We start from the raw sequence: 18,095 nt of genomic DNA on the forward strand, positions 1-18,095 counted from the left end.
CCCCCCCAACCCCCCCCCCCCCTCTCCTCACATCAATCCCAAGCCCCTCTCCTCCTTAGCCGCGCCCCACCCCGCGCCCCTCACCTGCCGACGTCGCTGCCGTTCGCCGGAGCCTCGCCGAGGTTGTCCCGCGCCGCGTCTCTTTTTCTCCCCTCGGTTCAGTTTTTCTTCTAAACCGTTCCGGTTCTTTCTTAACCGTTCCGGTTTTCTTTCGTTTTTTGTTTCGGTCTTTTCCGAAAAATGCTAGATCGGTTTTCGTTTTTCTTTCGGACCGTTCGTCTCAACGAACGTGATCACCGATTTTTCCCGGTTAACGACGCTCGTTCGTTTAACCGTTCGTCTCTTTCTTTTCGTCGGATTTATTCCACGATCGTGATCTCAGATCCGATCTTCGTTCTAGTCTTTCTTCTCGCTCGTTTATCGGAATCAGGTGATTCAAGCGCCTGGAGTTTCGTTTCGAAACCGCCATTCCGACTAATCAACTTGAACAAGCCTTTGCTACAGTAAAATTTGACCTAGTTTCAACTTGCTAGAACCGAGTTGTTTTCTTCCGCCGTTTGTTTTTCCGTCGTCTGTTCGGTTCTTTCTTTCTTTGTAACCGGAGTTCTTAAGTTGAACTTTCTGGTTCGTTCTCTTGTTCGAGTTTTACCTGTGCATTAGTTGAGTACTTATTGTGTGCTTGTTGTTTGTCTGCGATAGATCACCCGGATTGCGCCGCTTGTTACTTTGAAACCCTAGGTCTCGCGGATCATCAGCAAGGCAAGTAACACTTTGATCATACCTTTTCTACAACCCATGTTTTATTGCATTAGATCAATCCTCTCACATTGCATGATTAGGATCTAATTAAATTGTGGGATGGGAAGTAGATGAGGTAGTACCTATTACCTGTATTATTATGAAACCTTTGGGAGTCACTTCTACGTTGCTTATTATGCCATGCTATGCTAGTAGACGTGGATTGGGTGAGTGACATCCATGACAGATGTGAGTTGATAATTTTAATGGTTTATCTAAGGTGGCCACTTAAACACACATCTGGGTGGATTGAGGCACCTGATGTCTATCAGGACTTGCCTGTTTTATTTTGGACCGCCACCCAGGCTCAAAGGGATCATAAGATAATTCATGCTAGAAACTTCTGTGTGCAGCCACATGCTACTATGGGCTCTGGCATAGTTGACTAAGTTGTGCGAACTCTTACGGGGTGGACTAGCAGATGTAGGGGTTGTAGGTGGTACGGTCTACCCCACATGTAAGGTGCTAGAGCTTCTGAAGGACTATGTCTCGGTCATCCGTTTCTCAAACACCATGTAGTGCGAGAAAACAAACGGAGGCGATCGAGTCATGTGGGGAAAAGTGCGCAAACCTCTGCAGAGTGTACAAACTAATCATGATTAGCCGTGTCCCCGGTTATGGACAACTTGAGTATCTAGTACTTGAATATCATGTGAATCTCATCACGTTACTTATAATTAATGTTGTTGGGTTTTAATTGTTCACTTAATTGGGATCGGAATGCTGTCAACCATTCTCGATGTTTAACAACTACCATGATAGTTAAATAAATTTATTCCTTTGCAGTAGGGAAAAACTGGCTTTACGCAAAACTGTAACCATAGAGCTTTCCACCAGCCATATATGCATATAGTATAGCTGCTTCATTCCATTACTCTCTATGTGTTACATTGCCAGCATATTCCATGTGCTGACCCGTTTTCGGGCTGCAACTTCTCATGTTGCAGACTTTTCAGACGACGAGTAAGGTGCTTTTAGGTCGTGGTTCTATACTCAGTGATGCCGTTGGAGTTGATGGACCCATTTATCTTCCGAGTCTTCCGCTGTTATCATTTTTAGATGGCCTTAAGCCATATTTATTGTAATAAGTTCTCTTTGAGACAACGATGTAATAAGTGTGTGATTGCCACTCTGCTATAAATCCTTCGATGTACTGTGTGGTGTCAGCATTACTGATCCAGGGATGACACCTGAGCACAGAGCACTTGATCCATTCGGGTCGGGTCGCTACATAGTCATAAAGAACTCATATACTTATTGCAAAAATCTAGAAGTTATGAAAGCAAAGTATTACCGCATGCTCCTAGGGGGATAGATTGGTAGGAAAATACCATTGCTCGTCCCCGACTGCCACTCATAAGGAAGACAATCAATAAATAAATCATGCTCCAACTTCATCACATAACGATTCACCATACGTGCATGCTACGGGAATCACAAACTTCAACACAAGTATTTCTCAAATTCACAACTACAAAACTAGCATGACTCTAATATTACCATCCTCATATCTCAAAACAATCATCAAGTATCAAACTTCTCTTAGTATTCAACACACTCATAAGAGAATTTTATTATTCTTGAATACCTAGCATATAAGGAATTTAAGCAAATTACCATGCTATTTAAGGCTCTCAAAATAATATATGTGAAGCATGAGAGTTCAATTGTTTCTATAAAACAAATCTACCACCGTGCTCTAAAAGATATAAGTGAAGCACTAGAGCAAATGACAAACTACTCCGAGAGATATAAGTGAAGATCAATGAGTAGTCGAATAATTATGCAACTATGTGAAGACTCTCTAACATTTAATAATTTCAGATCTTGGTATTTTATTCAAACAGCAAGCAAAGCAAAATAAAATGACATTGTAAGAATGGCAAACATCATGTGAAGAAGCAAAAACTTAGGATCAACCAAAACTAACCGATAGTTGTTGAAGAAGAAAGGTGGGATGCCAACCGGGGCATCCCCAAGCTTTGATGCTTGAGACTTCTTGAAATATTATCTTGGGGTGCCTTGGGCATCCCCAAGATTGAGATTTTGTGTCTCCTTAATTCCTCTCATATCACGGTCTCCCTAAATCTCAAAAGCTTCATCCACACAAAACTCAACAAGGACTCGTGAGATAAGTTAGTATGAACCATTGCCAAAACCTTATCATACTCTACTGTAGCAAATCACTAAAATTATTAATCAACATTGCATACTAAATGCCTCTGCGTATTTAATAGCTCTATTCTCAAATAGAATCATTAAAGAAGCAAACATATCCAAACAATGCAAACATAACAGCAATCTGCCTAAACAGGATAATTTGTAAAGAATGAAGAAACATCCATACTTCCCTAGCTCCACAAATTATGAAAGAAAATTCCCACTGTATTAAATTTATCAGAGCTTAATATTCAAAAGGTTTCAACATTTTATCACATTCTGACTTTTCTAGGTAATTATTGCAACAGCGGTAAACTTTCTGTTTTCGAACAGCAACATGTATACTTGTAACATAGGCAGAGTAAAGGCTATCAATGCCACTTTTATTGAAATAACAGATGCAAAACATTGTTCTAAATAACAACAAGCAAATCCTAACAAAATAAATTGACGCTCCAAGCAAAACACATATCATGTGGCGAATAAAAATATAGCTCCAAGTAAAGTTACCGATGAATGAAGACGAAAGAGGGGATACCACCCGGGCATCCCCAAGCCTAGACGCTTGGTTATCCTTGAATATTACCTTGGGGTGCCTTGGGCATCCCCAATCTTAGGCTCTTTCCACTCCTTATTCCATAGTCCATCGAATCCTTACCCAAAACTTGAAAACTTCACAACACAAAACTTAATAGAAAACTCGTAAGCTCCGTTAGTATAAGAAAATAAATCACCACTTCAAGGTACTGTAATGAACTCATTCTTTATTTATATTGATGTTAAACCTACTGTATTCCAACTTATCTATGGTTTATAAACTATTTTACTAGCCATAGATTCATCAAAATAAGCAAACAACACATGAAAAACAGAATCTGTCAAAAACAGAACAGTCTGTAGTAATCTGGATGAAACGTATACTTCTGGAACTCATAAAATTCTAAAATAAATTGCTGGACCTGAGGAATTTATATATGAATCATATCCAAAAAGAATTAACTAAATATCACTCACCAAATAAAAATGGCAGCAATTCTCGTGAGCACTAAAGTTTCTGTTTTTTACAGCATGATCAACAAGACTTTCCTCAAGTCTTCCCAAAGGTTCTACTTGGCATAAACACTAATTAAAAGCATAAAACCACATCTAAACAGAGGCTAGATGAATTATTTATTACTAAAGAGGAACAAAAATCAAGGAACAAGAATAGAATTGGGTTGCCTCCCAACAAGCGCTATCGTTTAACGCCCCTAGCTAGGCATGATGATTTCAACGATGCTCACATAAAAGATAAGAATTGTAACATAAAGAGAGCACCATGAAGAATATGACTAGTACATTTAAGTCTAACCCACTTCCTATGCATAGGGATTTTGTGAGCAAACAACTTGTGGGAACAAGAATCAACTTGCATAGGAGGGAAAAACAAGCATAGCTTCAAGATTTTAAGCACATAGAGAGGAAACTTGGTATTATTGCAATTCCTACAAGCATATATTCCTCCCTCATAATAATTTTCAGTAGCATCATGAATGAATTCAACAATATAACCAGCAACTAAAGTATTATTTTCATGATGCATAAGCATAGAAATTTTAATACTCTCCACATAAGCAAAATTCTTCTCTTGAATAGTAGTGGGAGCAAACTCAACGAAATAACTATCATGGGATTGAAAATTGAAATCAAGATGACAAGTTTCATTGTTATCATTATTCTTTAAAGCACACGTGTCATCACAATAATCATCATAGATAGGAGACATGCTTTCATCATTGTAAATTTTCTCATCAAAACTTGGGGGACAAAAAATATCATCTTCATCAAACATAGCTTCCCCAAGCTTGTGGCTTTGCATATCATTAGCATCATAGATATTCAAGTAATTAGTACTAACAACATTGCAATCATGCTCATCATTCAAATATTTAGTGCCAAACATTTTATATATTTCTTCTTCTAGCACTTGAGCACAATTATCCTTTCCATCATACTCACGAAAGATATTAAAAAGGTGAAGCGTATGAGACAAACTCAATTCCATCTTTTTATAATTTTCTTTTATAAGCTAAACTAGTGATAAAACAAGAAACTAAAAGACTCGATTACAAGATCTAAAGATATACCTTCAAGCGCTAACCTCCCCGACAACGGCGCCAAAAAAGAGCTTGATGTCTACTACACAACCTTCTTCTTGTAGACGTTGTTGGGCCTCCAAGTGCAGATGTTTGTAGGACAGTAGCAAATTTCCCTCAAGTGGATGACCTAAGGTTTATCAATCCGTAGGAGGCGTAGGATGAAGATGGTCTCACTCTAGCAACCCTGCAACCAAATAACAAAGAGTCTCTTGTGTCCCCAACACACCCAATACAATGGTAGATTGTATAGGTGCACTAGTTCGGCGAAGAGATGGTGATACAAGTGGTATATGGATGGTAGATAATAGTATTTGTAATCTGAAATAATAAAAACAGCAAGGTAGCAAGTGATAAAAGTGAGCGTAAACGGTATTGCAATGATAAGAAACAAGACCTAGGGTTCATACTTTCGCTAGTGTAAGTTCCCTCAACAATACTAACATAATTGGATCACATAACTATCCCTCAACATGCAACAAAGAGTCACTCCAAAGTCACTAATAGCGGAGAATGAACGAAGAGATTATGGTAGGGTACGAAACCACCTCAAAGTTATTCTTTCCAATCAATCCAATGGGCTATTCCTATAAGTGTCACGAACAACCCTAGAGTGCGTACTAGAATAACACCTTAAGACACAAATCAACCAAAACCCTAATGTCACCTAGATACTCCAATGTCACCTCAAGTATCCGTGGGTATGATTATACGATATGCATCACACAATCTCAGATTCATCTATTCAACTAACACAAAGGACCTCAAAGAGTGCCCCAAAGTTCTACCGGAGAATCACGACGAAAACATGTGCCAACCCCTATGCATAGGTTCATGGGCGGAACCCGCAAGTTGATCACCAAAACATACATCAAGTGAATCACGTGGTATCCCATTGTCACCACAGATACACACGGCAAGACATACATCAAGTGTTCTCAAATCTTTAAAGACTCAATCCGATAAGATTACTTCAAAGAGGAAACTCAATTCATTACAAGAGAGAAGAGGGGGAGGATAAACATAAGATCCAACTATAATGGCAAATCTCGCGATACATCAAGATCGTGCCAAATCAAGAACACGAGAGAGAGAGAGAGAGATCAAACACATAGCTACTGGTACATACCCTCGGCCTCGAGGGAGAACTACTCCCTCGTCATGGAGAGCGCCAGGATGATGAAGATGGCCACCGGTGAGGGTTCCCCCCTCCGGCAGGGTGCCGGAATAGGGTCCTGATTGACTTTTGGTGGCTACGGAGGCTTTTGGCGGCGGAACTCCCGATCTAATCTCCATTTTGGAAGTTTTAGGGTATATGGAGTTATATAGGCAGAAGAAACATGTTAGGGGAGCCACGAGGGGCCCACGAGGCAGGGGGCGCGCCCTAGGGGGGTGGGTGCGCCCCCCACCCTCGTGGGTAGCTCCCGTATCTTCTGACGTGAGGTCCAAGTCCATCAGGTGTGTTTCCTTCCAAAAATAACTTCTCCAGTTGATTCCGTTCCGTTTAGACTCCGTCTGATATTCCTTTTCTTCAAAACACTAAAATAGGCATAAAACAGCAAATCTGGGCTGGGCCTCCGGTTAATAGGTTAGTCCCAAAAATAATATAAAAGTGGATATTAAAGCCCAATATTGCCCAAAACAGTAGATAATATAGCATGGAGCAATCAAAAATTATAAATACGTTGGAGACGTATCACAACTCTTTGCTCTACTGTTCAGGGTGAAGATACCCCGAACAAGCCCTCAAAGGATTATGTTCCATAGTAACAAGTGATAGTAAATTTCAGCACACTATATAAAATTTTCCTTGCCAAATTCCACCTACCAAAGGCGCTTAGCTCCCCGGCAACGGCGCCAGAAAAGAGTATTGATGACCCACAAGTATAGGGGATCTATCGTAGTCCTTTCGATAAGTAAGAGTGTCAAACCCAACAAGGAGGAGAAGGAAATGATAAGCAGTTTTCAGTAAGGTATTCTCTGCAAGCACTGAAATTATTGGTAACAGATAGTTTTGTGATAAGGTAATTTGTAACGGGTAACAAGTAACAAGTAATAAAAGTAAATAAGGTGCAGAAAAATGGCCCAATCATTTTTGTAGCCAAGGACAAGCCTGGACAAACTCTTATATAAAGGAAAACGCTCCCGAGGACACATGGGAATTATCGTCAAGCTAGTTTTCATCACTTTCGTACGATTCACGTTCGGTACTTTGATAATTTGATATGTGGGTGGACCGGTGCTTGGGTACTATCCTTCCATAGACAAGCATCCCACTTATGATTAACCCTTCTTGCAAGCATCTGCAACTACAAAAGAAGTATTAAGGCAAACCTAACTATAGCATGAAACATATGGATCCAAATCAGCCCCTTACGAAGCAACTCATAAACTAGGGTCTTCTTTAACTCTAGCAACCCATCATCTACTTATTACTCCCCAATGCCTTCCTCTAGGCCCAAAAAATGGTGAAGTGTCATGTAGTCGACGTTCACAATGCACCACTAGAGGAAAGACACCATACATCTCATCAAACTATCGAACGAATACCAAATTCACATGACTACTTATAGCAAGACTTCTCCCATGTCCTCAGGAACAAACGTAACTACTCACAAATCATATTCATGTTCATAATTAGAGGGGTATTAATATGCATAAAGGATTTGAACATATGATCTTCCACCAAATAAACCAACTAGCATAAACTACAAGGAGTAATCAACACTACTAGCACCCCACAGGTACCAATCTAAGGGTTTGAGACAAATATTGGATACAACAGATGAACTAGGGTTTGAGATGAGATGGTGCTGGTGAAGATGTTGATGGAGATTGACCCCCTCCCAATGAGAGGATCGATGGTGATGATTTCCCCCTCCCAGAGGGAAGTTTCTCTGGCAGAACAACTCCACCGGAGCCCTAGATTGGTTCCGCCAAGGCACGACAATAGAAGTAAGACCAATAAGTTCATATTTACTAGGCAATTCTTTATCATGGGGTTGTCTACGAAATTTAGCAAAATTAAACTCATGAGACATATCCCCCAAACCAAAAGCAACAACATCCTTTTTGCAGTCTATATTAGCATTAACAGTATTCAAGAAGGGTCTACCAAATATAATGGGACAAAAGTCATCTTGTGGGGAACCAAGAACAAGAAAATCAGCAGGATATTTAACTTTCCCACACAAGACTTCAACATCTCTAACAATCACAACTGGTGAAATAGTGTCTCTATTGGCAAGCTTAATTGTAACATCAATTTCCTCTATCTCAGCGGGAGCAATATCATGCATAATTTGTTTATATAAGGAATAAGGTATTGCACTTGCACTAGCACCCATATCACACAAGCCATAATAGCAATGATCTCCTATTTTAACAGAAATAACAGGCATGCCTACAACAGGTCTATGTTTATTTTTAGTATCGGGTCTAGCAATTCTAGCAACTTCATCACAGAAGTAAATAACATGCCCATCAATATTATCGGCCAAGAGATCCTTAACCATAGCAATACTTGGTTCAACTTTAATTTGCTCAGAGGGTGTAGGTGTTCTAGTATTACTCCTCCGAACAATAGTTGAAGCTTTAGCATGATCGTTTATTCTAACAGGGAAAGGTGGTTTCTCAATATAAGCAGTAGGAACAACAGAATCATTATAAGTAATAGTCTTTTCTTCAACTTTAATTAGGTGTAACTACTTTTACTTCAATGGGAGGATTATATTTAAACCACTTCTCCTTAGGGAGATCAACATGATTAGCAAAGGATTCACAGAAAGAAGCTACTATCTCAGAGTCAAGTCCATATTTAGTGCTAAATTCACGAAAGGTATCGGTATCCATAAAAGATTTAACACAATCAAACCTTGGGGTTATACCTGACTCCTTACCTTCTCGAGATCCCAATCTTCGGAGTTGCATTTAATTCTTTCCAATAAATCCCATTTGAATTCAATAGTCTTCATCATAAAAGAACCAGTACAAGAAGTGTCGAGCATGGAGCGATTATCGAGAGAAAGCCGAGCATAAAAAAATTTCAATAATAATTTCTCTTGAGAGCTCATGATTGGGGCATGAATATAACATTGACTTAAGCCTCCCCAACGCTTGAGCGATGCTTTCTCCTTCGCGAGGCCAAAAATTATATATACTAGTCGCGAACCCGTGCATTCGCACGGGCTAGCATGCAATACAACTTTGTATGATTTGAGATTGTAGTTTATTTTTGTGCTATGGCTTGTCTCCTATAAAATAACTAAAAACGTATGGACAAACTAAAATTAAAACTACGCCTATTTATTAATTAAAAAATTAATGATATGAAAAAGTCACATTAATTAGAAGTATAATCATTACATAAATTTTAAACATAATTATTAACAATATAATACTGGCTATATAATTTTTTACTTATAATTTTTTGATTGGATTTATCTTTAATACTAAACAATAATAATTTCAAATTGGTATGTCTAGCGGGTGGTCTGAGAAGGTTCAAGTCAAGCAAACTTTCTCACAAAATCAAAATATACATTTGATATAATTCAATGAGATTGCACAATATTCTGTTGGAAAATAGACTCCACATTGTTCTTTTCACCATGGAAGATCCCACAATATTCTTAAATACATAACATTTTTTTAGATCAATGTTATTGTCTGTTTTTATCTTGAATAATGCAGTTTTAATAGAGAGAAGGGATTTTCCGCTGTATCTTGTACCAATCACTCAAATTTCTAAATTCTTTAGTTGTAAAAGAAATTTACATGATGAAATAAACATTCTCTCACTTTGTATTTTTATTCAGTAAAATGATACAAATAATCCTTAAATCCGTAATACACTATCGATAAAGAAGAATAGGGCCTTTTATATTTGCATGATCTATAGAGAGCATGATCAACCATAAAAGAGCATAAGTAGGAATGACATAGCGTTCAGTCTTTAAATGGTGGGAAATAGTGGATTGTAGATAGTCCCAGATACTTATTGAGGATACCGTTGGATATGTATAGAAACATGTGTTGGATGTCCCATTTTGTCCTACAACCCGCAAAAATCTTTGTCGAAACATAGGATGATGCATTTAAGAATTGAAATTCGGCCAAACAAACATGCCTTTTTTTGCAAAATCATTTAGATGGATGAACCAATCATTCAGTACATGCTCTAAACAGGAGTTCCAAGTTATTATATACATGGAGCAAGCATCTCTTATCCCATACAAAGTGGCACTCGTCTGAAAGATGCTATTGAGGGTCTTGACAACAGTATCTATTTAAACAGTATCTATTAATATGACTCACCTTACGTATCTTGAGGATTGCCCAGAATTAAGGCCATAATTTTTTTCGCTCAACTTACATACCATGATGGTAACCCAGAATTAAGGACACACTCTTCTATCTGATACCTCTCCAAATGTCTGAGACATAATATGTTAAACTGGACACTTCAGAACTAATCAAAACATAACGCGTAACATACACTTAATTCGAGATCTAACATGATAGTGTCTATCATCACATGCATGCATCCATATTTGTACAATCTATTGGGCTGCTACCTTACAGAAATTTGTTCAGCAATTTTCATTCAGCCACAGAAATTAAATATCTCATATAAACTCTTTTTAATTTCATATTATCTACAGCTGCATGTGCATGCCTGTTATTGTACAAATATATCTTCCAGCAACCATGTTAGGACTTATCATAGCTCTTGCGCTGTTAACCTGTCATTATCTTAAGAATCCACCTACTGTTGAAAGAAAATCTGCTTTCACATCATCCTAAAGTAATCGTGTTTTACTTCCTAGCTTTTCCCTTTCTTGGAAACCATCTTCTCCATCTCATTCCTAAGGATGCTTGTTCATAGGCTTCCTTCAGCACAATATAGACCATGTGCTCATCCTCGAAATGCTATAGAAACAGGCGCAGATTTTCAAAACAACCTGCCTGGGGGTTTTTAATGCAGAAAACACATCAAATATTAGCATGAAGTGAGCAATCGACCAACATGGACATTCAGAATCACTGTTTGGCTAGATGTCTCGTCTCTAAGACCCCTTTGCCTAAACACGACACATGGCGCATCTGGGTAGCTCTTCTGGATCATAGGTTTGCCGAGTGCAGAAAACGACAAAACTATGTTAAACTTGGTCATAGTAGAGCTACCCAGATGCGCCATGTCTCGTCACTCAGTCTCTATCATTTGTTTGCCGAGTTACTGTGTTCTGCACTTGGCAAAGTTTTTTGCAGTTGTCTAGTAAGTGCATGTGGAAAAGAACACAGCAAAATAAACATTGCTGGCAGGCATGCAGCATAGTCGTGTTTTCTTAGTGCTGCCGTGTTCTTTTTTGGCCTTTGCCGAGTGCATTTGGCACTCATCAAAATTGGGAATTCCAGTAGTGAGCATGTCCTGTGCCTAATATATATTGTCCATGCATAGAAATAAAAAAGAGTATGTAAATATACTTAAAATACTCTTTGTAACATATGTGAGGAAAAATGTATATATTATATCGACCGGATTTTCTTCAAGTCTCTATTGACTGATAGAATTGTGAAGACCATTAAAATTTATATCTATACATGAGTAGTAAAAAAATCTTCACTGTCTCGAGAAAATTAGCACAGAAGTGAATGGTTATCCAACATAAAGGGACAATATATATTAGAGGAGCAAAAGAGGGACAAATAGTCTTGAAAAGCCATAAGTTTCGAACCATAAGTTTTGACGTACATGTACTTAATCCAACAACTCAGCAGACTTGTTTTAATCCTTTGTGAATTTATAAAGTTGGAAGAAATAAAATCCATAAGCTAAGCAATTACGCAGTTGGGAACATATTTATAGAAGTCTGAATAATATAATGTCCGAAAGTAGCAGGAGCATCAGTTCACATATCTCGGGGAAGTTATTTTAACAATCTCAAAGGACAATAGGCATAAAATAACCGTAGGTATTTAGCCTCATTGACAAATTGGTCAAGAAATTAAGAAGACAAACTGAACATGCACATGTTTTACTTGAGCAAAGTGTGAGGAAAATTTGAACAAATAACAAATTTAAGTATACATGTCAAAACATCATATCAAGTGCATAAAAGCAGGCAGTAGTGAGTGCATGTTACAAAAATTAAAAGGATACATAGGGGTACTCTTAAGAGCATCCATGTTGGATATTCCTCCATAGGTAGATGATAGAGTTATGCTCCAGTGTACCTGCATGCGTGCATAGCATAAATGTAAATTTCGAAGTGCATCGTTCTAAGTCGAACTTAGAAATTAGAAGATACTATGTTGGAGCATCATATGGTTTTTATTTTGTTGTGAAATCAAGTACCATAACTTTCAGACTGCACTTCCATTTGTGATTGATGGTAGCAATTAGATGGCAATTTAGCTGAATGCACACATGTGAAAAGGGAAGACCCCATCGGACCTAAATTCTGGAAGATAGTAATGTTGGGTAACATCAGCCCTAGAAGGACTTACAATTAGTTTGATTTGAAGGAAAAACATCAAACACATGTTATCAAATTTCCAACTTATAAGATAAAACAAAACAGAGATGGTGACATTTAGAAAATTGGCAGCCATTGGCTTCAAACTGCAGCCAATGCATCTACTCCTTGGACCCATATGCCGTCGTGGCCTAGAAGCTCTTAGAAAAATTAATACTACAATTCAGGAACACTCGATCATAATGTTATATATCTAACATAACATGATTCTTTTATTTGTTTTGGACATATCATAGTGTTCATGCTTACCCTTCTATTGCGCCGAGGGCTTTACTTAGCCCATGATCAAAATCGTCCTTGTTGAAGTCATCAACCGTGGCAAGGTCTTGTCATGCTGCCAGCAAGGAACGTGGATGGTCGATTTCTTGGTGAGATAATTGTTCTTCAAGATTACCTTCTCTCCATGGCACAACATGGCAAACATCCACCAACAGCAGGAGCTCCGTCCTTCTCCATATCCCCCACCCTACCTCCCTTGGTTGAGGGATTAAGAAAACTATGATTGGGAAGCCAAATCACAGAGAGAGTCAATGACCAAGTTAGGCTTAATTAGTAGAGAAAATAGAGGTCCACCCGTACAGGAAGGATTGACATTGTACTTGGACGTATCTTTTTCTACATATATGGTACATGTTTCTTTCTGTACGTCGAAGAAAGATCTATTTCCTGTTTTTGGAGGGATAGAGAAAACTGATTTAATTTTGCCATCGCTATCATCTGCTTCAAGTAGATGCACGATAAAGAAAATTGAATCCCTAGACTGCACTATTAAAGGACACGATGAAAAGAATTAGATCCAAACCGACAAAAAGAATTTAAAAAAAAATCAGTGTGCGGACTGAGAAGACGAACCTGATCTAGATGAGGGAAAAAATTGTAATAAGTTGCACGAGCGCAGGAGATCCATGCCATAACTTGGTTTCTGTAATTTGGGACAGACATGATCTGTTTCCATGTAGACGGGAGCGCAGAAGGTCCATGCCATAAATTAGAGAAGCATGTCATAACTTCCTTGCAGCAATTTGGGAGAGACACGATCTGTTTCCATGTGGAGAGGATCGTAGAAGATCCACACCCTAACTGCCTTGTTGCAATTCGGAGAGACAGAAGATCCATGCCCTAACTTGTTGCAATTGGGAGAGACATAGATATGTTTCCATGTGGATAGGAAGAGAGAGATGAGGGTTTGGGAGAGGGAGACGTGAGACATTGAGAGAGGGATCCATTACCAACTTTGTTGCTCCAAATTGAGAGAAATCGTGTATCTCTTTTCCATGAGAATCTATATCTATACTACTATTAATCTATACTATTATTAAAAAAGTAAACATAAACTCCCCTAAAACCACACAGTAAACTGTACATGGAGTAATCAGAACCCTCAGATTAATTCAACTTAAACGCATCCTACTACTCATATTACATCAATGGGGTAACAATCCGATTGACGTCTGAGATCAATTGTTCTGCCTGGCAGACGCCGTGGTCTGCGAACAGCCCTCGCGCTCCGCGTCCCCTAATCCGCACGGCCCCGCCTGCGATACGTGGATCAATTCCATCCGACTCGGTGCCTCGCCGCCAGTCAGAAAGGAAAAATCAGTGCCTCCCGACCCTTCTCTCGCTGGGCGCAGCAACCATGGCGATGGATCTGCAGCGTCCGCAGCCGCTCCACCTCGGGTTCCCTGACCCTTCTTCTCTAGGCTGGGCAGAGCAACCATGGCGGCGGATCCGCAGCGTCCATGGCCGCTCCACCTCGGGCAGCGCGGATCACGGTCAGCGGCCCGATGGAGGCGGGTACCGGCGCGGTTGCTGTTCTGCCCTCCATGTCTCCTCCTGCGCCTCCGGTGGCCAGACGCTTCTTCGACTCCGGCCTAGGTAAGCCCCTGTGCTCTGCTCTCCCTCATGCGTGCGCCCATACCTGCGGTCGTGTGCTATAGCCATCGAGCTGCGGTGAATCATATGCTGGCCATGTCAAGTTCTAGGATTTTCGTTTCTGCATAGGAATCAATTTTGCAGGCGTGGTTCCTTGCTTTTCTAGGCTGATTCAGATTTTTTTTTCTTTTCGATTCACAAATTTCGGAAGAAGAGGTTATAGACAAACTGTCCAATCTGTTGTGACTTCATATTCACATCAATCTAAATGTAATGTAGACAAACTTCAGTGGCATATTGAAAATGGTTTACCCTTTTCTTCTTGAAACAGATAAATGTTGGATTGGTTGACCCTGTCATTATCTCATTCCACCCCAACACATGGTATAGCTTTTCTTCTTAGATCATCGTTGATCTTACAAACTGCAGGGGCACCCTCATCGTTGGCGGATTTATATTTCTCAGGTCAGACAGTGTGCAGCCACACATGGTCAACATCCAGTTTCAGAAGAATGTACTGCTGCAGGTAACCACGACGAGTAAGCGATCTTCCGCTGCCTTCCGCTCAATTTTGTTTGGATGATGCGTGCTTCCTTTCATTGAGTCCTCGATAAACCAAATAGTTACTAGAGTAGTTAATTAGAAGCCTAATCATGTGTAACTATTGTGCATCGAGTCTTCAATAAACTAGAGCAGTTTCTACATGCAAGAAGTATCGAATAGTATTTGTTCTTGTTCCATGGAGTAGCGAGCGAGAGAGAGAAAGTGAAAAATGTTTGCGGGTTATTATATACAGTGCTTGTTTCTCATAGCGCGCTTTTACCTGTGATTATATATCGTCCATTGATTAGTTTGGTTGAATCTGGGCATGCTTTTATACTTAAAATCGATCTTGATTTCCTCGTGCCACCTGTATCTGTATATGTGCAGCGCAGGCGAAGTCGAATGACAAGAACCAGCTAGATGAGGGCATCCATTTGAAACACATATCTAATCTTCTATGTGTGGGATCCTTTTTCTGATCTGAATTATTGTTGGGGCGAGCTTGTTACTCTCTACATGGATTTCAAGTTGGATGAGAGCTACACACTGAGCAAGATCTCCATCTGGACTGGCGACGGCTTCCACAATCTCAAGGCAATTCCTCTTTTCTGAAGATAGCAGCGAGGTGCCCAGTAAGAACACACACGTATCTCTGAATTATAAGTTATGATCTGTGCTCTATGGTGAGAGCACATATCAATTGTTTTTGAACAATACTCAGGTTAGTTTGGTATAGTTCTTACATGTATTGCCATCTCAGCTTACCAGGAGCCTAATTTTTGTAGTTGTATACTTATTGTATGTCTGCATATATGTTTGAATTGAACACCTGCTGCTGTTTTTGTGATCCGCGCACTTGCTTGAAATATAATCAACTTAGTTGGTTGTGATCTTGTTCTTCAAGTGAACTGTGGTTTAATCAAATGCATTTGGTATTATCTCATGTCGTCTTCTTAGTACTGTAAAGTGCAAAATGATCATGTCATATGTCTCTACTAATTGCTGAACGCTAAGTTGAATATAATGCATTGTTCTGTGGGTAAGGAACCTTATAAATTGATGCATTGAAATTAATTGTAAGAAAACTTCTTGACAGGAAAACGAGGACTACCAGCATCTTATGGATATTCATCAAATAACAGTACATCAGCCAATGTGTATGTGGTGGTCTAAACCAAATGTTAGGCACAAAATGAGGATTATGTGCACAGTTGGTCCCTCAACTAACACAAGGGAGATTATCTAGGATTTTGCTGAGGATGACATCAATGTGGCTCGGCTAATATGTCACATGGAGACCATGCATCGCACCAGAAAATTATTGAATTGGTGAAAGAGTTGAGACCATGCTTGTAGACTCTTATGGACGAGTCAATTATAAGTCTGGCATGCGCATGCAAGCACATGATTTTGCTCTATCAATAAATAGTGTAATCAAACCTTTTTATGCCGACCCTTCTTTCACCATATTCCAGCTTATCTGCTCTAATATAAGCTAGATTTAACACATTCAGGGCCCAGAAATTAGTATTCAAGATTTGCCTCGTTGAAAACTGGTCAGGAGTTCACGTTCACAATAAGCAGTGATCCTTTCTACTACTTGTGGGATTGAGCAAAGGTACTAATAGTTTTCTGTCCTAACAAGAAATTATTGAAAAAAGATACCTCTCATTCACGTATTTTCTATAAATGCACATTTATTTATAACAATAGCACCAGGATGAATGTTTGTTACTCATGATATTTTTAATTCATTTGACCTCTTGAATAAAGATTCTTGAAATTTGACTTCTGAAGTTGTGCCACTGCTTGTGTTGAACCAGATTATCAATAGTACAGTCAAAGAAGCAATGTTGAACATGAAAACGAAAAGGTGTGACGACACCCGGGTGCCACGACACCCGGTTATCCCGTCGGTCCGCAGTGTTCAAGATTCGTGCTAGAGAATTCTGCAGTGCAGACGCTTGTACAGTAACCAGGCGATTAGCAGGCTTTCTTTAGGAGACAGATAGCGACAGGAGGAGAGAGGCATGGCAGGAATAGGCTTGAAAAGGTATTGCGGTCCATGGGCTTGTTCATTGAAGTGACAGCACCTGCATGCGCTGTTGCGCCCTGCGGCATGAGATGATATTTTATTTCGCACACCCTGCATCACTGCTGTTTCTTTGTCACCATTGTGTGGTTTCTTGGTCCGTCTCTCTCAGTTTAGTGTTTGTTTTTTATTTTTATTTCTTGAATATGGACCTTTATAATATAACATAGGTATGCGTGGTAGCACTTGTGTTTGGGAAAAAGCATATTCACGGCATTTGTTAATTCTTGGCATACATTTTCTCATCATCACTGGCAGGCAGACATGTCATATTATGTACCAATATTTTTAAGTAGGTGGGTGCAGGTGCGTAACAGTAGGGTTGTAGTTTATGTGGATTGTGTCGAACAGCCACCGCTTAATCAAGAACCAGACCTGCTAGACAAGATGTATCGGGTTTTCCTTAGATTGCATTGCAACACTTCAGTGTCTACTCTTGGTTCTTTTATCATAAAATTTGTAAGGTCCCTTATGTTTGATTTATTGTATAAATCATTTGAGACATGGCCTGCATGCATGATTACTCACTATATTTATGTTCATCTGATATTATGTTCCTGAATTATTTACGAGTTGATGTTAAAAATGCATATTGTTGTGCATCGATTTAATCTTTGTCATGCCTTGTTCTGTTGTTCAGAATTTATAGAATACAAATTTAAACTTTATACTCAAACGAATTTTATGTGTGTATTGGTGGAGACGTGCGTTGCACGTGCACTCTTACAAGTATGAACAGAGACGTGAAAGAGGAGGGAGGTCAGAGATTGAGCGAGAGAATAGGGTTTGCTTCTAGGGTATTTTTATGGGAAAAAAGGTGGAGGTTCATATTTTATGGGCATCTCTTAGTTTTTTTTCGCAACTTTTATGAGTTAATCTAGACCGTAATAACCTGGTCCCATTAGATGGACGGCTCCTAATTTCTAATTTACGTCGAAATTAGTAGGAAGTCTGTAA

General features: G+C 39.3%; 1 protein-coding gene across 3 annotated transcripts; it reads left to right on the forward strand.

Annotated features, from left to right (window-relative positions):
• The first annotated feature begins 14,096 nt into the window (after positions 1–14,096).
• Positions 14,097–17,680, forward strand: LOC125524869. 3 transcript variants are annotated; one of them, XR_007290999.1, is made up of 5 exons: positions 14,097–14,506; positions 14,933–15,029; positions 15,434–15,767; positions 16,143–16,664; positions 16,870–17,680. XR_007290999.1 is itself a non-coding variant. In XM_048689902.1 (4 exons), exons 1-3 carry the CDS (start codon positions 14,268–14,270, stop codon positions 15,523–15,525), a joined length of 441 nt encoding a protein of 146 aa, XP_048545859.1. In that variant the 5' UTR covers positions 14,097–14,267; the 3' UTR covers positions 15,526–16,664; positions 16,870–17,680. The 3 variants fall into 3 exon arrangements, 1 of the variants encoding a protein (XP_048545859.1); XR_007291000.1 differs by having other exon boundaries at positions 15,439–15,767; XM_048689902.1 differs by having other exon boundaries at positions 14,933–15,042; positions 15,434–16,664.
• The last annotated feature ends 415 nt before the right edge of the window (positions 17,681–18,095 follow it).

Source organism: Triticum urartu, chromosome 7 (assembly GCF_003073215.2).
Source record: "Triticum urartu cultivar G1812 chromosome 7, Tu2.1, whole genome shotgun sequence".
NCBI lineage: Eukaryota > Viridiplantae > Streptophyta > Magnoliopsida > Poales > Poaceae > Triticum > Triticum urartu.

Coding starts and splice junctions, on each gene's coding strand:
- LOC125524869 (XM_048689902.1), top strand. CDS start 14,268: ATGGCGATGGATCTGCAGCGTCCGCAGCCGCTCCACCTCGGGTTCCCT. Junction 14,507..14,932: donor CTTCTTCGACTCCGGCCTAG/GTAAGCCCCTGT, acceptor TACAAACTGCAG/GGGCACCCTCATCGTTGGCG. Junction 15,043..15,433: donor GCTGCAGGTAACCACGACGA/GTAAGCGATCTT, acceptor GTATATGTGCAG/CGCAGGCGAAGTCGAATGAC.